General features: G+C 36.8%; 3 protein-coding genes and 3 long non-coding RNA genes across 20 annotated transcripts in view; 3 read left to right on the top strand and 3 right to left on the bottom strand.

The window, feature by feature from the left end:
* Positions 1 to 8,371, bottom strand: part of LOC100866240 (serine/threonine-protein kinase MARK2) — a 51,455-nt gene extending 43,084 nt beyond the window's left edge. For all 11 annotated transcript variants that reach the window (XM_086916774.1, XM_086916784.1, XM_086916772.1 and 8 more), the window contains exons 1-2: positions 8,309 to 8,371; positions 3,293 to 3,435 (exon numbers count right to left, since the gene is read on the bottom strand). The gene's annotated coding sequence lies outside the window, so the exon portion shown is untranslated. The remainder of the gene's footprint in view (positions 1 to 3,292; positions 3,436 to 8,308) is intronic.
* LOC105736718 (uncharacterized) lies at positions 562 to 2,119 on the top strand. Its single transcript, XR_015295017.1, has 4 exons — positions 562 to 781; positions 860 to 1,155; positions 1,288 to 1,542; positions 1,718 to 2,119. It is a non-coding gene; the product is annotated as an uncharacterized LOC105736718 (long non-coding RNA).
* Positions 7,620 to 15,914, top strand: LOC100866359 (lysosome-associated membrane glycoprotein 5). 3 transcript variants are annotated; one of them, XM_086916800.1, is made up of 7 exons: positions 7,620 to 7,855; positions 11,927 to 12,060; positions 12,737 to 12,919; positions 13,021 to 13,137; positions 13,718 to 13,805; positions 13,903 to 14,041; positions 14,168 to 15,808. In XM_086916800.1, exons 1-7 carry the CDS (start codon positions 7,768 to 7,770, stop codon positions 14,376 to 14,378), a joined length of 960 nt encoding a protein of 319 aa, XP_086772926.1. In that variant the 5' UTR covers positions 7,620 to 7,767; the 3' UTR covers positions 14,379 to 15,808. The 3 variants fall into 3 exon arrangements, with proteins under 3 accessions (XP_086772926.1, XP_086772927.1, XP_003698026.1); XM_086916801.1 differs by lacking the exon at positions 7,620 to 7,855 and adding an exon at positions 11,028 to 11,209 and having other exon boundaries at positions 14,168 to 15,502; XM_003697978.4 differs by lacking the exon at positions 7,620 to 7,855 and adding an exon at positions 11,199 to 11,336 and having other exon boundaries at positions 14,168 to 15,914.
* On the bottom strand, positions 8,624 to 10,223 carry LOC100871990 (uncharacterized). Of its 3 annotated transcripts, none has more exons than XM_012492630.3 (6): positions 10,121 to 10,223; positions 9,787 to 9,913; positions 9,353 to 9,610; positions 9,154 to 9,270; positions 8,885 to 9,093; positions 8,624 to 8,812 (listed from the first exon to the last, which is right to left on the bottom strand). In XM_012492630.3, the coding sequence occupies exons 2-6, from the start codon at positions 9,806 to 9,808 to the stop codon at positions 8,726 to 8,728; spliced, it is 693 nt and encodes a 230-aa protein (XP_012348084.1). In that variant the 5' UTR covers positions 9,809 to 9,913; positions 10,121 to 10,223; the 3' UTR covers positions 8,624 to 8,725. The 3 variants fall into 3 exon arrangements, with proteins under 3 accessions (XP_012348084.1, XP_012348083.1, XP_086772932.1); XM_012492629.3 differs by having other exon boundaries at positions 9,984 to 10,221; XM_086916806.1 differs by having other exon boundaries at positions 9,787 to 9,941; positions 9,984 to 10,191.
* LOC147656110 (uncharacterized) lies at positions 9,751 to 10,647 on the top strand. The gene is made up of 2 exons (XR_015295016.1): positions 9,751 to 10,263; positions 10,348 to 10,647. It is a non-coding gene; the product is annotated as an uncharacterized LOC147656110 (long non-coding RNA).
* Positions 10,635 to 12,245, bottom strand: LOC147656111 (uncharacterized). Its single transcript, XR_015295018.1, has 2 exons — positions 11,899 to 12,245; positions 10,635 to 11,227 (listed from the first exon to the last, which is right to left on the bottom strand). It is a non-coding gene; the product is annotated as an uncharacterized LOC147656111 (long non-coding RNA).
* Positions 15,915 to 25,813: the final 9,899 nt, after the last annotated feature.

Below are 25,813 nucleotides of genomic sequence, written 5' to 3' on the forward strand. Positions count from 1 at the left end.
CAGTGATATACATATATTGCGTTGCTATACACTGTTTGGTGATCGTTCCACAGTTATTCACCATCCGTAGGTGGAAATCGACATGAAAACAATTGACTCGACTCGAGATGGGGAAATGTAAAGGAATTGTGTTTGAGCGGGGACAATAGATTCTCAATGAACGGTTGCACTGCCATTTATGGCGATCGCTGTCGTTCTTGACCAAGCTAGCAGCTGTTTCATACTGTTTTATAGCTGTGTCGAAGAAGATTCGTGTTCACAAATAGAATCGTGAAATTATAAATTATTCGATATACGAATAAAAATTAATAAAAACAGTAATATCATTTACATATATTTAATAAACAATATCATTTATCCCTTTGTTCTCAAAATTCTATAATGGATATTCGAAATGAAATACTTTACATTATGGATATTATAAAAGTTCATTCGATACAATGAAGTTAAGAAATGTCTCGTCGAGTATCCTTTGTATCGTTTTCTTTCTTTCCTCTCCCGTTACATGAATTCGTGTAGAAAGGTAACGATCGCCATCTGGCGTTAGTTTTGCCAAGTGAATTTGAAACTCTATCGGTGCACTGTCTAGCTAGTAACCGTTCTCGTTTCATTCGTGTCTTTTAATTGTGCTATATTTGAAGAGTTAGTTTAGAGAAGATTATACAAAGAAAGCTGGGAAAATGACGCAGAAAATTAGAAACAAAAATATAATCTGTGACTGAATTGGTGAAGCGATGAAAAATAAATGAGCTTCGCGACAAATTCAAACTATGTAATTCAAGTAAGTGTTGTATGTATGTAAGTGTTTATACAATTAATGTGATTCAATATAAATATTATTAAAAAAATAATGAAATAGTGAGGAGAAAGGCGGCAATAACGGTGCAATTAAAAACAAAAATGTTTGTGTCTAGTAGCAATAATAAATACAGTTGAAGATGGAGGATAGATTGATCTGCGAATTCGAGGATGGAGCAAGTAAGGACAATACTTGAATTGAGAATAAAAGTTTCCATTTAACCATAAAAATACATTGCACCGTAGTTCATAATTCTCTTCTCTATTCACTTCTCACTGCGCCGCTATCTTCGATCTTTTTTTGTTTCATTATAATCGGACTCTTCGACAACGCTTGCTTGCATATAGGAAGAACAGGTATTTAAAAAAAAAAAAAAAAAAGAATTAGACTATAAACGATGAAGGATTAAAATGGAGACAATACCAGATCTCAATGACAAAATTAAGTAATTATAAAAAAAATTGAATGACAATTTTTCTTTGCAAAAGGAAGAAAGGATCTGCATGTGTGGTTGGCTACGCATCATAGTCTATGACGAATTGGCGAAATGCCGTGAACTAGATTCATGCTTAACGAATAATTATAAACGAATTCGTTTAAGATAGTGGCTAAACTTAGGCATCAGCTAGCGAGCACAAAGTTCGCGGTCAATCGAATTCAAGCAATTCAAGGTGAACCGATAACCCCGACATCGAGAACGAGGGCGCGTTAGTAATATATTTTCTAAACCAACAGATCCACAGGTAATCATTTTCTATTCGCAATATTATATACATTTAATCGATTACTCCTTATAATCAATTCATTTGATTATACGAATTATGTATTAGATTGATTGTATTATGATATTTCGCGAATAAAAACAATTGAATCTTTTCTTCAATTAATGTTTCACTTCTTGTTGCATGGCATTCCCAGCTGATATTCAGCTCAACAATTATCAACGCCAATGAATAAGCGTGTCGACGAAAAGAGAGCAATTCTGACGATTAGATGAAAAAGGAAAGACGAAAAGAAAGTAAGAAGGAGGAACGTCGCGCGAGTCGACTGGTATACTACACACGCGATCGTTGTAAACGAATCAGCGCCCATACAATTCTGCCCAACGCACTATCCGATTCTCGCTACAATTCGATCAACGAATATATAATGCGAAACATTCTCGTCGAAACTAGATAAGTTTCATCAATTTGACGATTTTTCTTCCATCTCTCTTTTTCTCTTGTCCTCTTTCAGGAAAAGGCATTTCATGTAAAAAAATTTTCTAATCAAAAATATATATATATATAAAATGATGGCTCGAGATGATATTCTCGAAAATTGCTAGTTTAATATTTTTTTAATATGATGCAATGCATTTCCGATTAAACAAACTTTCTTTTTAATAATCATCTAATGAATTGGATTTGGAAAAATAAAACGAAAAAAATCTGCATAATAATAATAATAATAATAATATTGATATTAGCCGAATATACATCCTTATATAGTTGGGATGGGAAAAATATAGAAATTTTCCAATCGTCAAAACATCGGATATACGTTCAGCTATTTAATCAAATGATAAATAGACTATATTATCGAATATGTACAATTATTGACGAAGTGGATATAACGAGATATCAATTCAACTTATTCAAGTTTTATTAGACTATACGACGCATATGATATGAAAACTGGCAAGATGCAATTGATTCAAAAAATAAACTCGGCCACCGACCGACCACATTACCGAGAGAAAATTCGAAAGCAACCAATCGTGGAAACCTGTTCAGCCGAGTCATCGGGTATTGCACGTATCTCGATGCGCGAAACAGAATCCGACCTATTCGACCGAGTAAAAATCAAGTATTCGGGTAACGTTTGCAATTTCCGATTGAGTACAACATCGATTTCACGAATTCAATTGTAGGCGCGAAATATGTTTTCCTTCTTTTCTTACAATCAGATCTTTTTTATCATCGAAAAATATTACGTTAGTACTCTGCGGTACCCCGAACCGTTAATCAAACATGTCACGAAGCACCCTTGAATTACGCATCCGTTACAACAGAGCAACATAATCAAATACGCACGATTACGTTCAGATCGTCATACTGACGGCAAACTATTTTGATTCAATTTTTAAACGATAATAATTTTTCTTTTTTTTTTCTTCTACTATTTTCTAACTGCAACTTCGATGCGAAGCTTCAAACAAAATAATTCTGTTTTTCGGGCACCGCGAATACAAACCTTTTTCTGAACGTAATCGTTCAACCTTCAACCATACCCTTAACACTTTTGCGTGACAAGGCACATTATCGATCGACGAAATAGCGATCGTGTTCTTTCTTCTATTATGATTCGAAATGGAACGTGCACGAGATTGCAAAAATTGCGCGTTCATGCGTGACATTTTTAAAAACACGATGAGCCATTTCATCTTCGAGAGAACAGTTACGATTGCACGAGCTTAATGGGCTTTGTTCTCCCATAAATTTTCGTACTTACTTTGGAGTTTGTGACGTGGTCGGCCGGCACTGATTCTGGAACAGTTTGCAAAGTGCTCCGCATACTAGCGGACATTGTAGGCCAGCCAGTTTTACTGCCTCAAACCCTCCAACGCTTCGACGATGCACCCTCTCCCCTTACGCCTGAAACAGAATATTCACGCACTTCGATTAAAATCTTTTTTCTCGGGGATAAATTTGAAATGGTTCAACGACTTGCGAAAATGTAATCTCCTTTCTTTGAAAGACGAGTAAAAGTACGGCTATTTTCGCAACGATCGACAGTACGGACTGACATGAGCGATAACATTGCGCATCTGGCCCATAGACGATCATTAGACTGCTCTATAATAGTAACTCGGTCGACCGAGCGCGGTCGCGATTCTAACGCACCTTCTCCGTTGCGATGCGTGCATCTTCACCGTGAATCCACGACGCGTGAATGGTATGCAATCCGGCAAACAAACGCGAAAATTTTTTCGTTCCATTGAAAATGTGACGTTTATCGTCGACAATAATAGTGATTGTATAGTTAGAAAATGTTCTTACGACTTGTTTCACTGTAATTACGTTTCAATCTATCAGTTACGCATCAATTTTTTGCGTAAACAAACGTTCTCAAATCTTTGAACTGGGATACGAATTCGATATTTTGTGATCTGATACGAACGGGAGGATACGCGGACGCTGTTGCATCATTAAAATCATCTATAGAAATGGACATGTGTACAGGTAGGCGAAAGTGAATTATACCTTGCTTCTAGTAACATCTGGCCAATTTCGTCTTTCGTTTTTCTAATTCGTAGCAAAAGTTTATTATCGCATACAGTCTCGTGTAATCAGAGCGAACGAGATGTCGGAAAATACGAAAATCGCGTGTCGCGTGTAAATGCATCGAGTCAGGGAAAGCGGCGTTTTAAACAGTAAAGAGAAAACATTACACATTCGCTGCGCTTTTGCACCCATTTCGAATAAACGATACTTAAGCACGAATCACTTAATCATATAATTCATCCATGTTTTCCAAAAAAAAAAAAAAAAAAAAAAAACATATAGTGACATTATGGCTTCGATTTCTAGAAAATAATTTCTAAAAAAGATGAAAGAAATAATAAATGTTTCAATTTCAATGCGTTCATTTATTCGTTCAAATGCTCCAATGCAAATTTTTCGAGTGGAATAAAATTGGCCAAAGTTATCCCTCAGCACCAAAATTATTAATTTATTTAAAATATTATCTCTGCTACATGATGATACGAATCAATTCGTAAAACCAATTGGTCAATGGTTCGATCAAATAATCAAGAAACAAATTTAAAAAAATCAAGATTATAAGAAAAGATGTTATCTGCCATGGAATTGATCAATGCGCGACCCTATATAATTTTAACATCGCTACACAATGTCTATCAAGGCACAAAATATTAAGCGAGAATATCGTTACATTTTTGTTTTTAATCAATCACTTTATGAGATAAAAACATAGGCCAATATATTACTATAAATAGAGAAAAATAGAGAATATTACCATAAGAAAGAGAAATTTAACTTTTTTTTATAAAAAAATCGGAATATGTGTTAAATTCTTTATGATTATGTAATCAAGATCGTTTCAATTATATATAAGTTAAAAAATAATTTTCATTAACAGTGCGATTTCGAATGAAGATGAAACAAGTGTTTCGAATATGCTTTTAATATTTAGTCGACACCTGTAAAACATTGCAAACTAATAATAGAATCATTGAAAGTGAGTGTGCGCGAATTATTTGAAGAGACTGAAAAAAACTTCAATTGAAAATTTTGCGGTGGAAAAAAACGCGTGTGTTGTGTCAAACTACTTGAATCGGTTATAAAATAATAATATAATTGGTTATAAAATGCGCGCGATGTCTATATCCATGACTATGACGGAAATCATACGATGCGCTAAACTTATTCGACGAACCAAGAGTAAGCCAAGAAAAAGATTGATAATCGAAAATATATAGATTGTATGAAGCATTAAGCAAAATTGGATTTTAGATTTTAAACCATATAACTATAAATCGAATCACGCACATAAAACCCGAATCGTCGAACTACTTTGAAACTTCTTAAACCAACCAATTATTGCCGCTCTCTCTATAATCGTTACACATAATCGCTTTTACTTCGAAAATTTAATTATTCTATTTCGACTTTGTAATTTGAAAAATTACGAGAAAAGTTTCTCTCTTCTTTTGTTTTGCTTTGTTTTGCTTTTCCATTGATTGTATCACGGATCAAGACTCTTACATAAACGCATGAACCAGGGTTCCATAATGTAATCCAAGAATAAATCGTTGGCTAACATGTAACAACTAATACTCATACCCCCCTTCTCTTTTATCTATTGCTATCCATCCCTATTTGCGGACTCGTTTATTAAAGATAAGTTTGTATAGTTCTTTCAAATCGAGTATAACTTGTGAAATCTAGAAAAGAACAGCAAATATCGGTAAAATGTGACACTAAGTCGTATAATCTATGATGATAATAATGATGAACATATGTATTTGGCAATCGGTATTACTTAATTAATACATATATATATCATGAACACGGAAAGAAAATTGGAACACGAATAACAACAAAATGCCAAGTTTTCACATATCAAGCGTGTTTGTTTCTTACGAAACAGAGCAATCGTTCAAAGAACAATGCTCGAAGTTAACGTAAACGATGAATATCTTGATTGAATCGTGAACATGATCGTGAAAGTACAAAGGGATTGTTAGAAATGATCAATATTTGCAATATCATTCGAACGAATTGCGTAAAATTCTACGAGTAATGTTTAATCGAATCGATTGTTATTGTTGCAATATTAACTTTTCATCCCTTGAATCAAAGTGTCAAAAAATTAGTTCTTTCAAAATAAATAAATAAAATCAAAGTATAGAGTAGAGGGGAAAAAATTGCAATGAAAAAATAATATGTTTGAAGAAAGGAAAGAATGACAGTTTCATAGAGGATAGAGAAACATAATTTATGACTATCAATCGATCAATAAGCGGATGTTATAATAGTAATTCTTTATAGATTTAAATTAAGAAAAATTTAATAATCGAAAAATGCAATTAATTTGCAATGAAAAAAATAAAGGTTTATAGATAAAAAAAAATATAAATATTTTAATTAGAAAAAAAATTTACTGATATCCAGTCCGTGTAATCCGAAAATAATCTTAATGACACGTAAATATTAGCAAACGATATGATTGTCATACGCATTGTTTCGATGAGTGAACGTCGATGCCTCATTTTTTACAGCCATATCGGTTTCGCGTACGTTGGTCGGTGTTGAACACGCCATGAAGTATATACGCTACTTTGTTCATTTATGTATGTATATAGCTTGGGTAGCGGGGCGATACGTCAACGAGAAACGCGCTCCCCAACTAGCCTCGAGGTGTGCTCGTGACAGAGAATGAGTAAAATGTGGGGTTAGGTTGACTAGTAAGCGAAATCAACGACTATGGAAATCCGATGAATAATTGAAGAAAAATCTTTTCCGAGTTTTGATTCAAATAAAAATAATAGCAAAAAGAAAAAATGAAAACGAGTGAAATAAATTCTCGTGACATGCTTCGTAGATAACTTCTTCCATTCGAGTCTGACTTTTTCGATACTTACCATCCTTACACGAATGTACACACAAACGAGCGATCGTATATGGCCATAGTGCGCGCGAGCGCAATTACATACGGCACGGCACATAGACGCGACACACGCGCATGCATACACGCCAGTCATACGAACGAAACCCACACCCACTTGTATTGCTAGCTAGGACGCAACACGTTCTGGGATCACTAGTCCGTTAAGATACGTACACGTCGAGATGCATATACACGCGTACGAGTACGAAAGCAGCACGCGTTTATCTAAGGTAAAAGTCTCGGCGTTGAAGTTGAGGTGCTTGACGAGGACAGCGGTGGAAGCGGCGGTGGCGGTGACGGCGGCGGTGGTAGCAGCACCAGCGACAGTAGCAGCACCAGCGATTCAAGCTTCGTCTGCCACATGCAACGAGTCTCCGATCCGAAATCGGTGGCGAATACGGAAAGTACACTCGAAAAACGGTGATGATCGGATATCTCGGAGGTCACACATCGGTGATTGCGTTTAAAGTTGTGAATGCGCGCGATAGCTCGCTATTTTTCTTTCTCTTCGCTTCCCATTTCTTCTTTTCTTTTCTTTTTGCTTTTTTCCCCTGCCTTCCCTTCCCGTCCCTTCCCTTTCTTCTCAACCCTTTTCTTCTCTTCTCTTTGCGACTATTCTATTCTTTCCTCTCTACACGACGTTCCCTCTCGTTTACTCTTTCTATTACACTGTCTTTCCTATCTATCTCTCACTCTTTCACTCTCTATCCCACTCGTGTGCACGTATACTCTTTCACTCTAGTGCCTGCTCTTTCTCTCTATTTCAATCGCTCCTTCTCTGTCGCTCTCTTTGGATGTCCGTCAGTAACCTAGAAAGCGGTAGCGGCGGCCATTCAGGATTACGGGACTCCGTCCGTACGTCCGCCTTGTCCGAGCGATCGAGTAAGAGGATACGTTACCGACATATAACCTATGTTCCGTTTCTATCACGAAATCCTAATATTTTAGTCCCGTTTTAACTGTTTGGAGCAAGCCGACGAATTTGATAATTTTCACGCCGCGAACGCGCATACGCACATATTTCGAGATTCGACGACGCGACGATATTGCTTTACTAACGACAAGATGATGAAAACGCAATCCGAATGGTATTAATCGATCTTAAAATTCTAAAAACTGTCCACAGAAATGACACTGTACTCCTTGAATGCAAGCACTACTCACTAGCCGCGATCTTCGTTGAGAGAACGCACCTTCGCCACGACAGATCGGCAAGAGCACTACGAAGCTATGGGTGTGCTTCTTTTGCTAGTGTTCTCACGTTTCGATCGACGCGATAAAAACCAAAACCGAATGATCCTTTAATTGAACGGCTTCAATACAAGAGATATTTACCCATTTGTGACAGATTTTCCGTACGAGACGCACCACATTAACGACCGTCCCCCACCTATTACCACATACAGACATTACCACACTTTGATTTTTCAAGATGGCGACGTACCGTCGTCGGGTCGAAACACGATGCGGATGGGCTCTAAAGTTGCAGCGCTGCGATCGCGTTAATCACCGACGCTTCGCGACAACGAACGATACGTTTACCCGCGAACTTTTGAATCACTTATATTCATAATTTTTGAAATACCGGATAACCGATTTTCCAACACGTTTCGAATAGAGGAGATGTCTAGGAAAAATATATTACTTTGATATTTTTCTATGAATATTATTCGATGTGTATACTGATACAGTTTCACTCTGTTTGTTTCGAGTTTAATCTCAAAACATGGGATACTTCTGTTAGAGAGTAATCTAATCAATAGCAAAATATTTTTGTAACAATTCCTCGTATATATCTTTGTCGGTTTTCAAAAATAGGCAAAAAATTATTCTATCCACCTGTAATTTGAAAAAGATATCAATATTTTAATGTATCAATACATATTATACTTTATTAACATAGAATCTTACAGTATTTTTGTTCTCTGTTAGGAACTTCTTGACTGTCAATAGAGCCACTTTAGCTGCTGGTCTTTGTGGATATCCATAAATTCCTGTTGATATACAAGGGAAAGCAATTGTGCGCAATTGATTTTCTCTAGCAACGATTAAACTATTTTCATAACATTCCTTTAATTTTTCTGGTTTTTCCCCTTGCGGACCAACAGTATGAATCACATCTAAAATATTACATTTATATAACTAGTATTCTCTTTATATTTATATTAGAATATACTAACATTTTGCTGGCAACATATAACCACCGGTTATTTTAGCTTCACCGACATGACATCCACCTAGAGTAGCGCATTCTTTTTTCAAATTAGGTCCAGCAGCTTTGTGTATAGCTCCATCAACTATAAAATAATTAAATATTTTTTTAACATATTGTTCATATCTTTATTTCAATTCTTAATTGTAAAAAACGTTTTAATATACCTCCACCGCCGCCAAGAAGACTCGAGTTTGCTGCATTGACGATCGCATCTATTTCAAGAGATGTGATATCTCCTTGCCATATCGAAATTTTATTAGCCATTTCTTCGTTGATTTTTTCAACTTTTTCAAGCTCGGGTATACTTATATTTGCTTTATTTTTATTCCAATATTGGAACCATGTTGGTATTTCGTCTATCGTGTTTATAATTCCCTTATAGTATTTCCTTTTTTCTTCTGGCGGCATGTTCAAGAATTTCTCTGTTTAACACAGATAATAATAATCAACGATGTTTTTGTGACATTTCCCTTTTTGTATATATTGTTTCATATTTGATATTTTGAGATGACGTAACTTATATTCAATTGCAACAAACAATCAAAACGATCAACATTTACATAACTACCAAAATAAACAAAATGATCGTATGTCTTACGTTTTTCAATTTCGAACGACATTCTTGATTGAGGTTTAGCAAATGTAACAAAATTCTTTCCAATCAAGAAATTCTGAATGGTCGATCGAACTACGGCGATAACTGCAAAACGATCGGCGATGTTCGCCTGTAAATCAGAAATAATTTTCTTCTCACTACGCAATTCACTTAGCCCTTGATATTTCTTCGACCCTTACTCTGAGAGTCAACATAGTCCTCCACTCGAAAAACGCATTAATAATCTTTTTCAACCATGAATTTGTACATCCACGAATGAAGAATTCAGTTAAAATTTGAATTTTTTCACCTTTATAAGGAACTCGAGCTTACTCACAGTGAAAACTATCTTGTTTTGCTCCTATCTCTGAGTTGAGATCGTGACCGATGGACACATAGAAACGAATCGTTGTGTTGCATTGAAACATGCAAATAGACATCTGGTGGAGGATAATGCAAACAAATAAGTATTTTCGCGATGTAAGTACGCCATCTGTTTCAAGAATCGAATACTGTATTTAAATTTAAATGTAAATATGCAAAATTCAACTTTTGACATTTTAGCTTTATACAATAAATTTTTTCTTAGTAATCTCTCAACTTCTAACATTACATTATTTCAAATAATTATTATGAATATCATTAAGAAAAAGTAATTAATAATAAGAAAATACAAAATAATTGAAGAAAATGATTTTACAATAGATATAAGGAATATTTATGTTACGTGAAATGTCACATCTGGACTTAGTGATTATTACAAAAATAATGAAATATTATTTATATATTAATACGATTTCTTTTTGAACAATAATATGTAGTTTACATGTATCAAATTAATCTGAATAAAATTGTTTTGTTATATGATTTTATTTTATTTAAGTCACATTTAAAACAAAAATTTTTATTAGAACGAAAAATAATTACTAATATTCTTTCAATTTTATTATTATATTATAAAAATAATTATAACTATTATAACTTCTTTTTCTCTTACATATTGCAAATAAAACGGAATATTTTTTTCTTACTTTACTTTTTACATAAATATTATTTTTGATTTGATTTGATAAACATAAATGCGATTCATTTTACAATTACATTCAATATATAGATAAATATAGCATAGATCATAATCGAGAAGTTTAGTTAAAACGCATAGTTGAATATAATAATGAATGTCGATATCGACGCCGATGTGAACTTTAACGCCAACGCCAACGTCGACGTCAACATCGACGCCGACGCTTAATATCTCCAACAACGCCACCGTGAAGAGAACCATTGAACGAATTTTATTCTTATGCTTTTCTACGTTTACGTGTATAGAGAAAGACTTCGTAGCGCATGCTGAAAGCTACAATTATCGATCCATTCGCGCCTGAGCTTTCGCATTCAGTTCACAAGCTTTGCGTACGTTGTTCAAGTGAAATCGTCTTGCGTGCTATATAATCAGACCAAATCAAGTATTTATTTAATATTTATTACCGAATTTGTTTGGCTATAAAGGATGTCACGCCGTATGGATAATACTAAAACAATATTTATATTCTGTGAGTTTTCTCAATTAGCTTGCTGTTAATATTGTTAATTCGCAACGAGATGGTAGTGTATTTAATATCTTTACAATGAAGAATTTTGAAAATCAAAGCAACTCGATTATTTTTACATTGTTTTGAATTTCGTCTTATGTTATAAAACGATACACTTTGGACTTTTAGTTGAACAATGAAGTTCGAACTACATTTTAAACCTATTAATTAAATTCGATTAAAATTTTTTCATGATTTAGAATTTCTTCGATCACAATCGTATCCTATTGTCATAGTATCATCATATCAACTAATACTGATTTTTATATTAAGACAATTAAATTGCATCATCATTTTGAATGAATATAAGAGACATAATGAAAGAATATTTTATAACATTATTATTAAATCGTTTAACCAACAGAATATGTCGCATCATTTCTAGGTATTTCGAAGTATTTTTTTTCTAAAATTAATCATCTCGATCTTTTATCAAAGAAGTGAAAAACTCTTAATAGAAAAATTATCGACGCGCGCACTCTTTTGGCGAATAGTGATGACAAAAAATGATTAAGAAACTTACCTCATTTTCTAAATGATTTTTTCTTCAGGGTGTGTCTTGAATACGGCGTTCAGCGAGCCTAATTCGTCGACAACAGAAAATTTAGATGATCAACTGTATACGACACGTCGAATGCCAAAAATTTTCGTCGATTTGCCTGTATCCAAAACCAAACAATCTCTGGTAAGAATATCATCTTGAAACGTGAACGATTGTTAATTTTATTAATGATATAATAAAACTTGTTCCTTTTGTAAATGTATTTTGATAAATGCATATTTCGATATAATGCGCGCATATAATTTTGATTCCTTTAAATTGGTATGTTTGAATAATTATTTAAATGAATTTTTAATACTAATTGTTTTTTGTCGTGGCAACGTAATATCGGATTTATCGTTGAACAAAATTATATTTATTAATGGAAAAATTGATTTAAACTCCTTTTAGCACTATTTGAGATTATACTAATATATTATATATATGAATATTGCATTTTTTAAAATTTATTCGCACTTATTTTTTTTGATCGAAAAGTATCGATTAGAACTAGATGCAAGTTCAATCTGATAACTGTATCTTGTTATATCTTTTAGATTTCATTTTGTTTCAACATAGAGAACTGTATATGCTATGTATTCTATATATTCTAACCATGTATAATAATATATATGTTTTTTTCTAATAAAGAGTATATGATAATGTTTATATATATATATATATATGATATGATAATGCTTTATTAAAATGAAAGGAATCACTTAATCGTTCATGTATCACATCAAAAGAACGTGAATTTATTTAAAATAAATATTTGTCACATTTCAAACAATGACTTTAAAGTTGATTTATTTTAAAGTCGGCGGTAAATTTCGAACTGAGGAGTACGACGATGTCTTTGGAATCATCAATGACACATAGATCATTTTCCACGGAACAACCTTTGTATCGTTTGGATCGTAGTAATGGACAAGCTTGCATCCTTTTACAAGTAGATGCTCTGATTACGGTGAAATATCGAACAAAATTTGGAGATAATGAAGTAAGATTTTATTTCAGTAATGAAAATACATAACAGTATGTACGAATAAATATAATAAAAATGAGAGAAAAAAAACTGTGTAATGTTTGTATTTCTTTTAGGAGGTGAGCATTTATGTTCCGAATGATGCCACTGTGACCGGCAATTGTGATAATGAAAATACAGTGACGATGTCGCTTAAATGGAAAGCATTCTTATTATCATGGAGTTTCGCAAAGGTAATCATCGCGAAAAAATTAGGAATTTTTTTTATCGAAATTTCATAAAGTTCCGTGATTATCATTTTTAAGATTGAATTTGTATTATTTTCAAGTTTACTCAATTATTTCGAATTATTTCGAATAATTTCGTATGTTCATTGTTCTTTGTTAAATTTTTTAAACTATTACTTAAACTAGAGATATATTATTTAAGAAGAATTCTTGCGATGATGAATTGATAGGAATAATTTGCGTGGACATGCAACTGTAATTTTCTTTCCTTGCTATTAGCCAAACAGTTCATTCATAGAAATGACTCAGGTCACGAATATTGCGTTATCGTAAAAGCTCTCTCTCTCTCTCTCTCTTTCTCTTTCTTTCTCTCTCTGTTTCTTTCATATAAATCGATACTTGTGACAAGCCCTTTTTCCCGTTCCGTTTATTTAAAAATATATAAATATTTCACTTCCTTTATGCGCGACAATTTCCTATCCTCTTCTAAATCGATTGATATATCATTGATTATTATTAATTGTTTCGTAATCTTTTGATCAATTTAAAAATAATTATGAATTAATAAAAGAAAACTATTTTTTAGACACCTGGTGGCGAGCGATGGTACGTTGAGAAAATCGAGCTCACATATAACTCCAGTGATCGGCATTTCGAACAAATCGATCAACCAAGTAAGTCGAACTGAATAATGGTCTCCTCGCATCATGATACTCTTTTTGCTAATATTGTAATTTTAACCTGTTGTTAAATCTGTTTTCTGTACATAAGATAAGACAATAAGGTTGAGCACTGGACAAAAGCATAGCTCCATGCTGTTCCCGACACCCGTTGGAAAATCGTACGCTTGCAGTGGTGAGACAGAAATTCCATTGACCGATGGGAAAAATCACGCCACATTGCTTCTCAGGTAACAAATTCGATTAATTTCTCATCGATTAATATTAATTAAAGAAATGTATTAATGCATTAATGTAAAATTATAATTAAAAATTAAGCTTTCGATATTCATGGATGGATCTGTTTGAAATTTCAGAGATATGAAACTGCAACCGTTTAAATTCAAGAATAACGAATTTGCAGCGGAATTCTCGTGTACATCGTTAAGCGCACGAGGGTTTAGGGACGAAACCGCGCCTGTTGCAGTTGGTTCGACTTTGGCTGCTTCCGTTCTACTTACTATTGCCGGTTACGCGGCCTATCGTTATTTCAAAGTGAAGAAAGTCAAGTATGATACTATGGAATAAGGGCTGTTTGGAAACGCTGCCTAAGACGATGTAATTTAAAAGACGACCAATCTTTTCTACGAGATCCTTTTCTCTAATTGCATAGTCGTCGTCGTCGTCGTCGTGATACAACGGTGTTTTGCTCGACTGATCGACAACGTCATCGGTATAAGCGTTCATTCTTGAATTCCATAGAATGTTCGCGTTTAGTTTACTCGCGTCGAGTTATCCGACTGAAACAAGAAGATTAGGCAACAATAGGAAAAAAGAAAAAGAAACTTTTATCGAAGATAAAATATCGTTTCCTTCTAATTACCCGATTCTCTAACAATCGTAAAATTTTATCGAATTGTTTGGTTTGAAGCTAATATTGATCGCAAAGCAAAGCGTAGGCGTATCGTGTCAAATAGAATTTCCTCGGTTTGTATTTTTAGATTGGTATTAAATTCTTCTTTGAAAAATTTTCTGATTGCAAAAGAATCGATTAAGATGCATTGAAACAATTGTGTAACAACTATATCGCGAATAAATATTGCAAAATACATCGTGTTCGTGTTAAATTCGCGTTTGCAGGCTCTGATGATTGTATCGATAAATATCGAATCCACTAATCCACTATAGATATAACTATATAATTTAACATTATTTAAGAGGACAACTCAGAGGATAAAGCTTTTTAAGATAGCTTGCTTCCTGGTAAGGTTTGCGTTTGTTGCGTTTCACGCCTCGTATTTTGCAATCGCGACGTGAAAAATACATTGTTTTAGCATAGTTATATAGATCGAAAGAAATTAATCCTATCTATATGTTATCATATATATATTCGAATTGGCGGAATTTTTGGATAATTTGCTAAATCTTGATATACATATAATTGTAAAATTAATTCGAACCTTCGACGATATCTTTCTGAACCTTAAGAAAGAGGAAGCCCTAATTGGCAGCTGATAACGAGATTCGTTAAAGAAACGAATAGATGTGCGTGGTTTTCATCACGAGAAACACCCCATCTTTTGACATCGGTCACGTGATTCTAGTTTAAGATTTCATAATTTATTCTGATTTTAAATGTATATATAGTATATCTATACGCACGACGTTACCGTAAACGTCGTCAAATTGCAAATAAGAAGACTCAAATATTATATTTACTTTTACATTTACGTATGAATTAATTATAAATGCTAATCGATTAGAAAAAAAAAAAAAAAAAAAAAAACGTTTCACTGTTCTACTTCAAGCGAACGAGGTAACAAGTGAAACAAAAACTTGATATAATTTATAGATAGATCATGATTCTCGTACCTACATTTTACATGCATAGAATTATCGCTAGAATAGGTCATTTCATTTATTATCTTCTAATTCTCGATGTAACATATTATGTAAATATTTTAGGACACGGTCGATAAAGCTTGTCGATAAAACTACTTCATTTCTTAGAAGAAAAAGAATGTTTCTTTTTTTTTTTCAAATATCCATTGTTTATTTCCTTTTTTATCCTACTCGTTTTCTGTTTTTCTTTCTTTCTTTCTTTCCTTTTTTTTTTTTTTTTTGCTCTCGAAACGAAATCATGCCTCGATTAAGGGCGAGCTTTCACGACCGTGTCGCGTTTTTAAATATATACCTTTAAAATATTGCGAATTCGTTAACTCTCCAGCCAATGGATCAACCCATTGTCGTGAACATATCTTGACGCGTAAACTTATTATCCCTGAGATGATCGAGCAAAAAAAAAAAAAAAAATCGAAGGGTTATTGCCTCTTTGGAATGCAGAATGCAAAATAATAATCTTGTTCGTAATTCTTCAATTCTACTATCGTAAAAAAGTATTGTCGAAGATACGAAAGGAAAAGCGTAACATCTAAAGGGGCAACAGGAAGAAAATATATCGAATCGAACGGTCGGTTGACGAATGATGACGTATTAAACGTAATCTGCACGCGAGCGTATATGTTTACGCGTGTTCGGCAGGAATAAACTTACAATTAGAGATATGTGCGTAACACGAACCTCTGTCTTCCAAACGTGTATTAAAGTTGAACTTTCGTGTGTATTATGTATACGTATATGTATACATATTTAATTACGTGTACATTTATACAATACACATGTATTGCACATATGCGTATATTTATGAATATGTATACACTCATATGCTATGTACACGAACACATGTACACACACACGCGCAGACACGCGTACGCATACATACATACATACATACACACACACATATATATACACAATATTTAATATATTTGGAGAACGAGAGAGAGAGAGAGAGAGAGTGGGGAAAAGAGAGAAAGAGAGAGAAAGAAAGAATGATATTATGGATATCGTATGTCTCACTTCCGTAACAAAATCGACATGATCGCACTTGATTCACGATGTTACGTCGGCAGAATAAAGGAATGTGTGTTTCTTTTTTCGCGCGGTTCGAACAATTCGGAAGACGTGAATCCAGCAAATCTAGTATACTCTTTACAGAGTGATGTGATGTGTGCTCACTCTGTTTAAATTTTTCAAGATACAATAAACTAATTTAGGATCCGTCGGTATGCAAAACTATGGTTTAGATGTAATTAATAAAAATGTATTTTTGTGCTAAAAAAGTAAATCTTATTATAAATATTATTATTCATAGTTATAGCTATTCGATTGATCGAAGATGTGACACGATGTGATGACGATTTTCAATGTTTCCCGTTACAAGGCGAAGTGATGCCGGCTAAAAGTGAAATGCGAGCGAGAGAGTAAAAAAAAAAAAAAAAGATTTATACAAAGAAAAGAGATTGTGGGGTGGGAGACGAATGAAATATGATGTAAAAGTGCAGAGCTTTGAGAACAGAATAAATCAATAAATAGATTAATAGAGGATAACGTCACAAGGAGAATCATATAGTTCGACCTATTTCTGCAATTTTGAATCTGATAAGAATCAACGTGACGCGAGATATAATTCACAAAGACGAAATACATATGTACTTATATCGGTAAAGCGTGTTGAATAAAATTGTATCATATCGATAAAAATAAAGGCTGTTATACAAGTTTGTTTTATGGATCGATTAATCCCTTAAGCTAAGTTATTTTGTATTTTTGAATATATCGTAATCGCAATAATTATAGAATGGAAATAACCGATATATTACCGCATTAAGAAAATTCTTATTTACGTAATCAGTGTATATATCGAGTTAAGGAAAAAGGACAATATAAAATGATGTAATACAATGAAAAAATAAAAAGTTAATATAACGATAAAATATATATAATATGGATTGGTGGAGAAAGCCACGATGATTGTACGAACGCTAATATAAGTTAATATATTATATCCATATATCCAACTTTATATTATTTGAACTTATATGAAATAATTTAAAATTACCATATAGTTTACTAGTAAATAGTTTTCATATCTTAAGTTAGTTTACGTTTATGTTGAAACGCTACGAAAAATATTTTTTTTACATTTCTATTAAATCCATTATTTCGTTTATTGATTTATAAGTTCGTACTAATATTTTGTGGCCATAGAATATCATTCAATATAACATAAACGTATCATAAAGAGTCGTATACGAATTATATATATAATAAAACGAAAATCTGTATCATCTGTAATGAATCGTAATTGGAAATTGCGTAAGATATCTCTCTTCGACACGATCATCGGGCGAATCATAAATACATATGTTAGACATAGGACATAATTTGTACGTACATAAGTATTTACATACACAAGATATATATATATATATGTACATACTGTAGGTAGGTGTAATAGCAGATGCGTGTTTGGAAAAGAGAGAGGGGATAGTGCGACATAATAATTTCAGGTGGTGGAAAAGGGCGTGAAAAGTACAGTCAAGCAGGCTTATGGCCGCGTGGAGCGCGGAATCCCCCAGGGTTTACGCAACCCGGCGTTATTCATTGTCGCAATGTCTATTGAAATCTCCACGACAATGGGTGGAGCAGGCCGATCGCATTGTCGTTCGCGTGCATCCGTGTCCCTCTACTGGTTGGCTGGCTAGACAGCCCAATCTTTCGAAAAGATCGTCGGTAACCGAGGATTACCTACGCCTCTTAATCTCGAATCTTCGAACGCGTGCTCCCCGTGTAAAATTGTATTCCCTGAGAGAGATAATGGAACAGCGTGTAATATCAATGACGCGAGACATTACCGATTAAGAATATAAAATGGACGGTTGCGGGAATAATTGCGCGTAATTGGCTACGTTTGATGACAGATGGGATTCGTGGCGGGGGTTCGAGATACGAGCGGAACGAAGAAAGAGGAAAAAAGATAGGGATAGGAATAGATATAGAGAAGTGGAGAGGGGATAGGGAAGGGGACGGGGATGGTCTATAATTTATAAACTAGGGGCTGTTTTGGGGTAATTGCAGATAACGATGGGGCGGTCCGGATAACAAGCCGACATGGGAGTCACTGGACACCCTGCCACTCCAGCATCCACCGGTAACACCATAACCTTCGTTATACATATACGGCTATTCTCTTCTACTCTATATCGTTCGCATCGCTGTCCAACCATAAGTTACGTCATGCGTGACACCGCTCCACGAGGGTTCTCTTAATAAATCGTGGCTTCTCTACTTCTACTATTTAATGAGATTACGCTCATTTTCGTCGCGATCGAAATCAAAGAGAATGTATAACAACGTAAGAAGAGACGAAGGATAGAAGACGATCAAAAAAAAGTGATTATTTAGAAAATTTGTGTAATCGATCGGAAAGTAAGTTGTATTTTAAACCGCGCTTATTGACGCGCATCAGTCGACTGTGTTGCCTCTCCCAGCTAGAAGAATCCATTTAGTTCGCATAAAAGCTGCTTACCTGCGCCTCCCTATTTCGTGGTTTCGTGGTAGAAAACCAATTGCAGCCATGACAAAGCTGGTGGATTTTCAGCGGTAGCCATGGAAATTTACGTAAATTCGAGAAATTGAGCGAGCGACGGATCAAGTGTCTGATCAAAACTCTGATTTAATTCGTTACGCGAAATACGCGATGTCCGTTTCTCGGATGTGACGGAGGAATATATGGAATAAGAAAACTGGGCAGAATCAGGATTGCGTTGCGTCGTAAGAGGAACGATCACGATATAATCAAATGATAACTTTTGAGCGAGCAGCTTGTCCGAGATTGGCTCGCATTTTAATCGGTAGTATACATATATACGTGGACGGAGGGGAGGCGCTTCCTGGAGGCGCTATAAATACAACTCTCGGAGGTATGACGCGATAATTACTCAATTCCCACAGCGTAGCGAGTAGCTTGGTCAACTATATAGAAGATGATAAACCGATAAAGAAACGGCGCGGCCTTGAGATGTCTGCGCGGTCAGCGTTAAGAATTATCGTAACAGCGTTATGTTTTCTTCTCTAACACTTCATCTTCTCCAAATAGTATAACGTATTACTTTCACGAGATAAAAACTTCATTGCGTTTTACACACCGTCCTCTACGAACAAATTATATTTTCTTCTGTCGTATAATGACGCCAAATCGTATATTGCTTGATCGAAATAGAATCACGAAAAAAAAAAAAAAAAAAAAAAGAAAATCGAAGATTTATGAGTACGGATGGACAGAATTATAAACACGAAACCTCCCTAGGCGTAACCTCTAATTAAATAAATCTTGATTGCGTTATGGACGATTTCATCGATTGTAAACTAATCCCTGACGAGAAAAAGGGAGACAACGATACGCGTACGCAGAAAGGAAAAATGTCCTGGAGGGTTAGCTACTACACGTAACGTGTCTATCCATAGAATGTTAATATACGAAATATTTGTAGAATTTATATTAGAATGAAACGTGAAAGTTAGCATTAAAAATAATATTGATTAAAGTTTATTTATTAAGCCACATTAAGTTAAGTTATGAATTCGCGTTAGATGAAATGAGATGGAGATACAATTTGAATTGCTTGTATAATTTAATAAATAATTATCTTAACCGATATTTTGTTTTTTACAAAAACAAAATTTTACACTCATACGTGATGGATTCGGTAATGTAATACGAAGCCAACGATATTATTGGATGATAATTCGTTTCAAATTTTTTATTTCGTCAATTTTATTGATTGAGATCGATGATTTTTTTTTTTTTTTTTTAATTAATTAATTAGTAAGTAGTAAATTGTAACGTGCAACGTATCTTTTGATACATTGGAAAATTGTCAAACTGACGATTAATGTATTTGTTACACCGTTTGCTAGAATATAAGAGAAAGTTTATCGGATTGAAAAATGAACACAGAGATGGGTAGAGGGTAAAAGAAAGAGAGAAAATGAGAGGGGGGAAAGGTTAGAGAAGAAGACGGGAACGTGGCGTGAATGGAGGGAGTTCATAATAACATCGAAGGGCCAACAGGGTTTTCTGTATTCAGATGCTCTTTTCAAGAGTGAGAACCCTCCTCGACGCGCATTCAAGTGTCGCCGCTTTGTAATACCTCTTAATACCGCTCGCTGTCGTTATTAAGGATCCGGAACATATTGTCGACATAACAGTGGCAAATACCTCTATGGCGTCAAGCCTTTATTGTTGATGCGAGTGCGGGCACGGGCGCGTTGTCCACGACAGGAAGCGGAATGAGATGGGAATTTTTTCGAAAAAATTTCGAATCGTCCGAATCGATATTGGCGTGTAAATCGTCAAGATTTTTCACACATCACAGTGACAAACATCTGTCATTTATTCGTTAAATAGAACGAATTTAATTAATTTTGCTTCTATCCAACATATATATATATATATAAATAGAAAAATAAAAAGAAACAAGTGTGAGAACGAGTTTGTAGGTCTTGGCAGATTTGTGCCAGTGTGCAAAAGTCGTACTTTACCTGCAGATAAATCGTGCGAGTCAGCGAAAGACGATTCTAGCGAGAGACCTGCGTCCACCATTTTTTCCCACAAAACTCACCTGACACAAACCTCGCAGATAAGAGGAGGTCGAATGTGCGAGGTAGCGCATATTAGGAACGGTTTCTTCGATCAAGTAACAATACCGTGCCAACGTCAAAATACCAAATATGCGCTCAAGTATTATGCAAAGATAAATCGAGCAGAACAAACGTTTTTTGAAGCCGCATTTTTAATTTCGTCTAGATACGTCACGTGATCGAAACAAAGAAGGAACGATCTCTTTCTTTTTTCAACAAAGTTTTTTTACGAAAGTAGGGAAAAAGCTGAACGACGTAAAAGAGATAACACGATTTTTGGAGCGTTCTCTCAGAACGATGCGTCTCTTAGTAGCCCTTTTAATCCGAGCAATCATTCCGTGTTAGGCCCGTTCCTCGCGCAATGCGTTTAGCCGATGCCCGTTACAATAGGGACGATGACAGTCCACCGTTTCGACTACCCTCAAATCACTGAGCGCGCCTAACTAACCGTGTAATCGGCAATTTTAGCCTATTAGGACATCCTACGTTCGCTACGTATTCCCTCCGTAAATTACATTGGGCGCGATTTTCATATCTCTCTATCCGCTAACAAATAGCAATTAACAGATCTCCTCGCGTGTCTACTCTCAAAATCGAATCTTTTATCGGATAAACAATGCGAAGATTAAACTGTTCGCGGTATCGAGTAGAAATTCGATCGTTCAATCGAACATCATTTTCGAGAAGTTCGATATCGAAGTTGTGAAAAGATAGACACAACAAGAAGAAGAGGACGCCAAGATTGGAAATCTACGCGAACCTACTGACACGGCGCATAAAGTGGCCAGTGACACATAAAGGGCATATTTTCTAGCATTAGAAAGGTCTCTCCGGCTACCTGTGTTCACGCCTGTTCGCGTTTTCCATCCAAAGAATCTCCTGCACCGATCTCCCTCGCCCCGAGCCGTTAATGGGAAAATAACCGACGGATTACGTCGCTTAATCCTCTCGCTAACGCGATATTTCATTGTCCCGCGAAACGAGAATAATCTCGCGCTTTTCTTTTTCTCTCTTTCCATCGCTACGATCCCGAGACTGATTGCGGAAACGTACCCACTTCGAAATTGGGAGAAAATTCAACGAAACGGAATCACTTGGGAGAAAGAGAAACGGCGAAATTTTTAGAATAAATCGAGCTGGCTCACCTGCTTGTACCGAGAACGTACGAACAGTTTCTAAAAATAAATTCGGTCGACCGATCGTCGACGATTCTAGTCGTCTCGCGTATATGTAATGCACGAGCGCGCAAAGATAGTCGCTATCTCGACGAGCCGGTGTCCGATGTCGGCCACCAACGCGACCGCCGCGTCGTGTCGGAACTTTCGATCCCCGCGTGCCGAACGCACCGCTTATTGTTCGCCGATATTAATTTTAGAGAATATATATATATATATATAAACGTAGCTATCCGTACGACTAGCGAGCTACGTGTTTGCATAGAAATACGAGATGCGACAAAGGCGTTCTTTCGTCTATCGTTGGACGGCCTCTATTTTATTGCGAAATTTAAACTATCGGTTCGATTTCGGTTATCGGCAATTAATGATTTTTAAATATACGTTTCGATAAAAATTTCTCTCGCGTGGATCTCTCCTTCCATCCAGAGTTAAGCACGCGCCACTTATGAAAGTGTCGTAGCAAAGCCCTCTGTGCGCGCTTTGTTCCGTAGCCCGGTTTAGGTGAAACCGTAGATACTTGACGTCGTCGTCGACGTCGTTGTCGTCATGGACAAAACGATGTCGAGCCGTGCCGAGTAGTGTGAAACGCGGAGTTCAAATCTACTCGAGAGAGGGAGAGAGAGATAGTCCGGTTTAATTTATCTGGATTTACACCGGTGAAGATGCCAACAGCTCGCTTTCCGTCGCGTTACAAGGGGCTGAACGAGGACAAATGGAGGATCGTCGCGAGTCGATTTTGCACAGAGCCATTTTGGAATGCAATTAAACGCGGTACAACGAAATACGATGCTGGTGCTGCTACCGTTCACGGTGCTCCGCTTCGTTCCGTTACGTTCCGCTTTGCTTCGCTCCCTTCGTTTTCTCCCTTCTCCTCCACTTCTCATCGTTTGCCCCCGATGCCGTCTCCTACTCATCGAGCCAGGAACACCTCTGTTTATCCAGGTACGAATTTCTTCTTTCCGAATTATCATTCTTTTTCACTCTCTCTCTCTCTCTCTCTCTCTCGATTCCGAACGAGATTACCGCGAGATTTATTCGTTGGACGAGCTTTCGAAATATTATTCGAGGATAAACGCGAAAACGAGCAAACGAGCCGATTAATAATATCAAGAGAGAGAAGGAAGAAACGTGGAAGAACGTTCGACACAACTATTTGCCTTCAGGAATCATTTCGAAAAGAAAGCATTCCTACGAAAACTGCGCCAAAGGATACAAAGAAGATACTCGGAGGATAAAGGTGAGAGAGGAAGAGGAAGAGAGAAGAAGAGAAAAAGAGAGAGAGAGAGAGAGTGAGGGAGAGGGAGGGGGAGAGAGAGCGAGCGAGCGAGCAGCGAGCGAGCGAGAGAGAGAGAGAGAAAGAGATAGAGAGGGGTGGGAAAATGGCGGCTCGGAGGACATCCGACACCAAATCGAAGGAGACGCCATCGCAAAGCGCGGCACCGCCCCTCTATCATCGGTTCTTGCCTCACCGAGTGTCATCGGTCCGTCTAACGCGCGCTATCCGAATTGAAACGAGTTTTCCCACAGGCGAAGGAAAGAAAAGTCGGCGCGACTCGACGCGTTTGGGGATTCTTCTATGCCGAGATTATCCGCGATCCAAGTCTGTTCTGAGAGGTCGTTAGTATTTTGGTTTGGCTTGACTTCGGATGGGGGCTCGTCAAAGTCGCGCGATCCATTTTGGTCTGTCTGTGATCGGCAATTAGTCGGGAAAGGCGGAGCGAATTCAAAGGATTGGCAAGGCGTGGCCGGGATCGAGATTTTCGTGGCTGTTAAAAGACACGTTCGTTTGTCTCCGACAGAGAAGATCGGCTCTCATTGATCTACGTAACGCCGGTGGTCTGTCAAACTCGATGCTATTTCCATCCGCTTCCTGCCGACGGACAAGACAAGATCCTGTCCTCCCCTGCCAGTCTTCTCTCTCTCTCTCTCTCTCTCTCTCTCTCTCCGTTACTCGCATCCCATCCTATGGATTTCTTTTCGTTTCGTCCACGAAATCTTTAATCGGATACGCGTAATCGTTGCTTCGGGAAAAGAAAACGATGAATCGCGCGCATTTAGTTCAGCAGATAGATTTTCATTGGTAAAATTACGCGTGTTCCAAACGGAAAGAGAAGGAAGCATAAGGTTGTCGGTAAGTAAAACTCGCGATAAATAAAAAGATGGGCGAGAGGGGGAGAATCGTTGCAGGTGTTGTGAAATTAATCGAACGCGAGGCGTGATAGCACCACGTAGAATCACAACATGGTGTACGGTAACGTTGTCGCGTTCCGTTTCCGGTGTTTGTTGCTTCGCTCCTATACTCTCAGACGTGGGCCGCGAACTCATTCAACCGTATGTTGTACGCGTAACTTGTCCGCCACTTTCCACGATTTTGGCATATTTTTTTCTTTCTTTTTTTTTATCTTAGAAATCGGAGACAAATGGCCGACGCGACGGAGATCGCGCGACACGAAGTTATTGGGAATTTTGAAAATCGGACAGGTTGGAAGGATCGTTCTTAGGTGAGAAAAGACCGGCAAGAGGAAGCCGGTGGGTCTCTCCGTGGACACCGAATGGGGTGGCTTTCGACGGGGGGTAGAAGTTTGCACCGCCCCCGTGCCGCTCCAATGGGACGAGCTGGCGCGCTCCCCGCCGACCAATGGCGAGGAGCGAGCGCGTCGTATCGTGCCGTGTTGCGCTCCACTCCTCGGCGTACGAGCGCGTTACGAAAAACGAAAAAGAAGCTCGAGCGGAAGATGACGAGGGAGAGAGAAAGAGAGAGGGCACCCGCCGACAACCTCCTCCACCAACTGCATCGGCACCGACATCGGCGCGGAGTGATCGGCAGTGCCATTGGCACCACTACAATCGTCGTTCGCGTTACCACAGTAGCAGGAGAACCGTGTTACCGCGCTCGACACGCGATCGACGCGTTACTTCTTTTTTTTTTTTATCATCGTAAAATCATTTCGCCCGACGGGATCGCGTATCCGTTCGACTCTGTGAGAAGTGTGCTCCGAGAGGTGATTACGGTGTTGAACAGAATTGTATGTGATAAATGTCGCGAGGCTCGAACGAAGCCTCGTTTCTGGACTCGATGGAACTACGTTGCACCGGAGATTGATGTGCACCGGCGGTAAGGATTTATGAATGAAGATACCGAATGGCGGGGACGTGAATGAAACACGGTCGATCGAATAAGCGTCGATCGTTCGAGCAACGGATGCTTATTTTTCCGCCAAGTTACATCAAACCGAAGGTACGCGTCGTACGACGTTCGAATCGCGTTTATTCCTCCGATCGATAACGCGAGTCCGCGAT

This window comes from Apis florea, unplaced genomic scaffold (assembly GCF_048593485.1).
Source record: "Apis florea isolate Af1SG1 unplaced genomic scaffold, ASM4859348v1 contig_3803_pilon, whole genome shotgun sequence".
NCBI classification, from domain to species: Eukaryota; Metazoa; Arthropoda; class Insecta; order Hymenoptera; family Apidae; genus Apis; species Apis florea.

Coding starts and splice junctions, on each gene's coding strand:
- LOC100871990 (XM_012492629.3), bottom strand. Junction 9,611..9,786: donor GTCGTTCGAAATTGAAAAAC/GTAAGACATACG, acceptor TGTGTTAAACAG/AGAAATTCTTGAACATGCCG. Junction 9,094..9,153: donor TTATATGTTGCCAGCAAAAT/GTTAGTATATTC, acceptor GTAATATTTTAG/ATGTGATTCATACTGTTGGT.
- LOC100866359 (XM_086916800.1), top strand. CDS start 7,768: ATGTCCGTCAGTAACCTAGAAAGCGGTAGCGGCGGCCATTCAGGATTA. Junction 7,856..11,926: donor CGCCTTGTCCGAGCGATCGA/GTAAGAGGATAC, acceptor TTTTTTCTTCAG/GGTGTGTCTTGAATACGGCG. Junction 12,920..13,020: donor CAAAATTTGGAGATAATGAA/GTAAGATTTTAT, acceptor TATTTCTTTTAG/GAGGTGAGCATTTATGTTCC.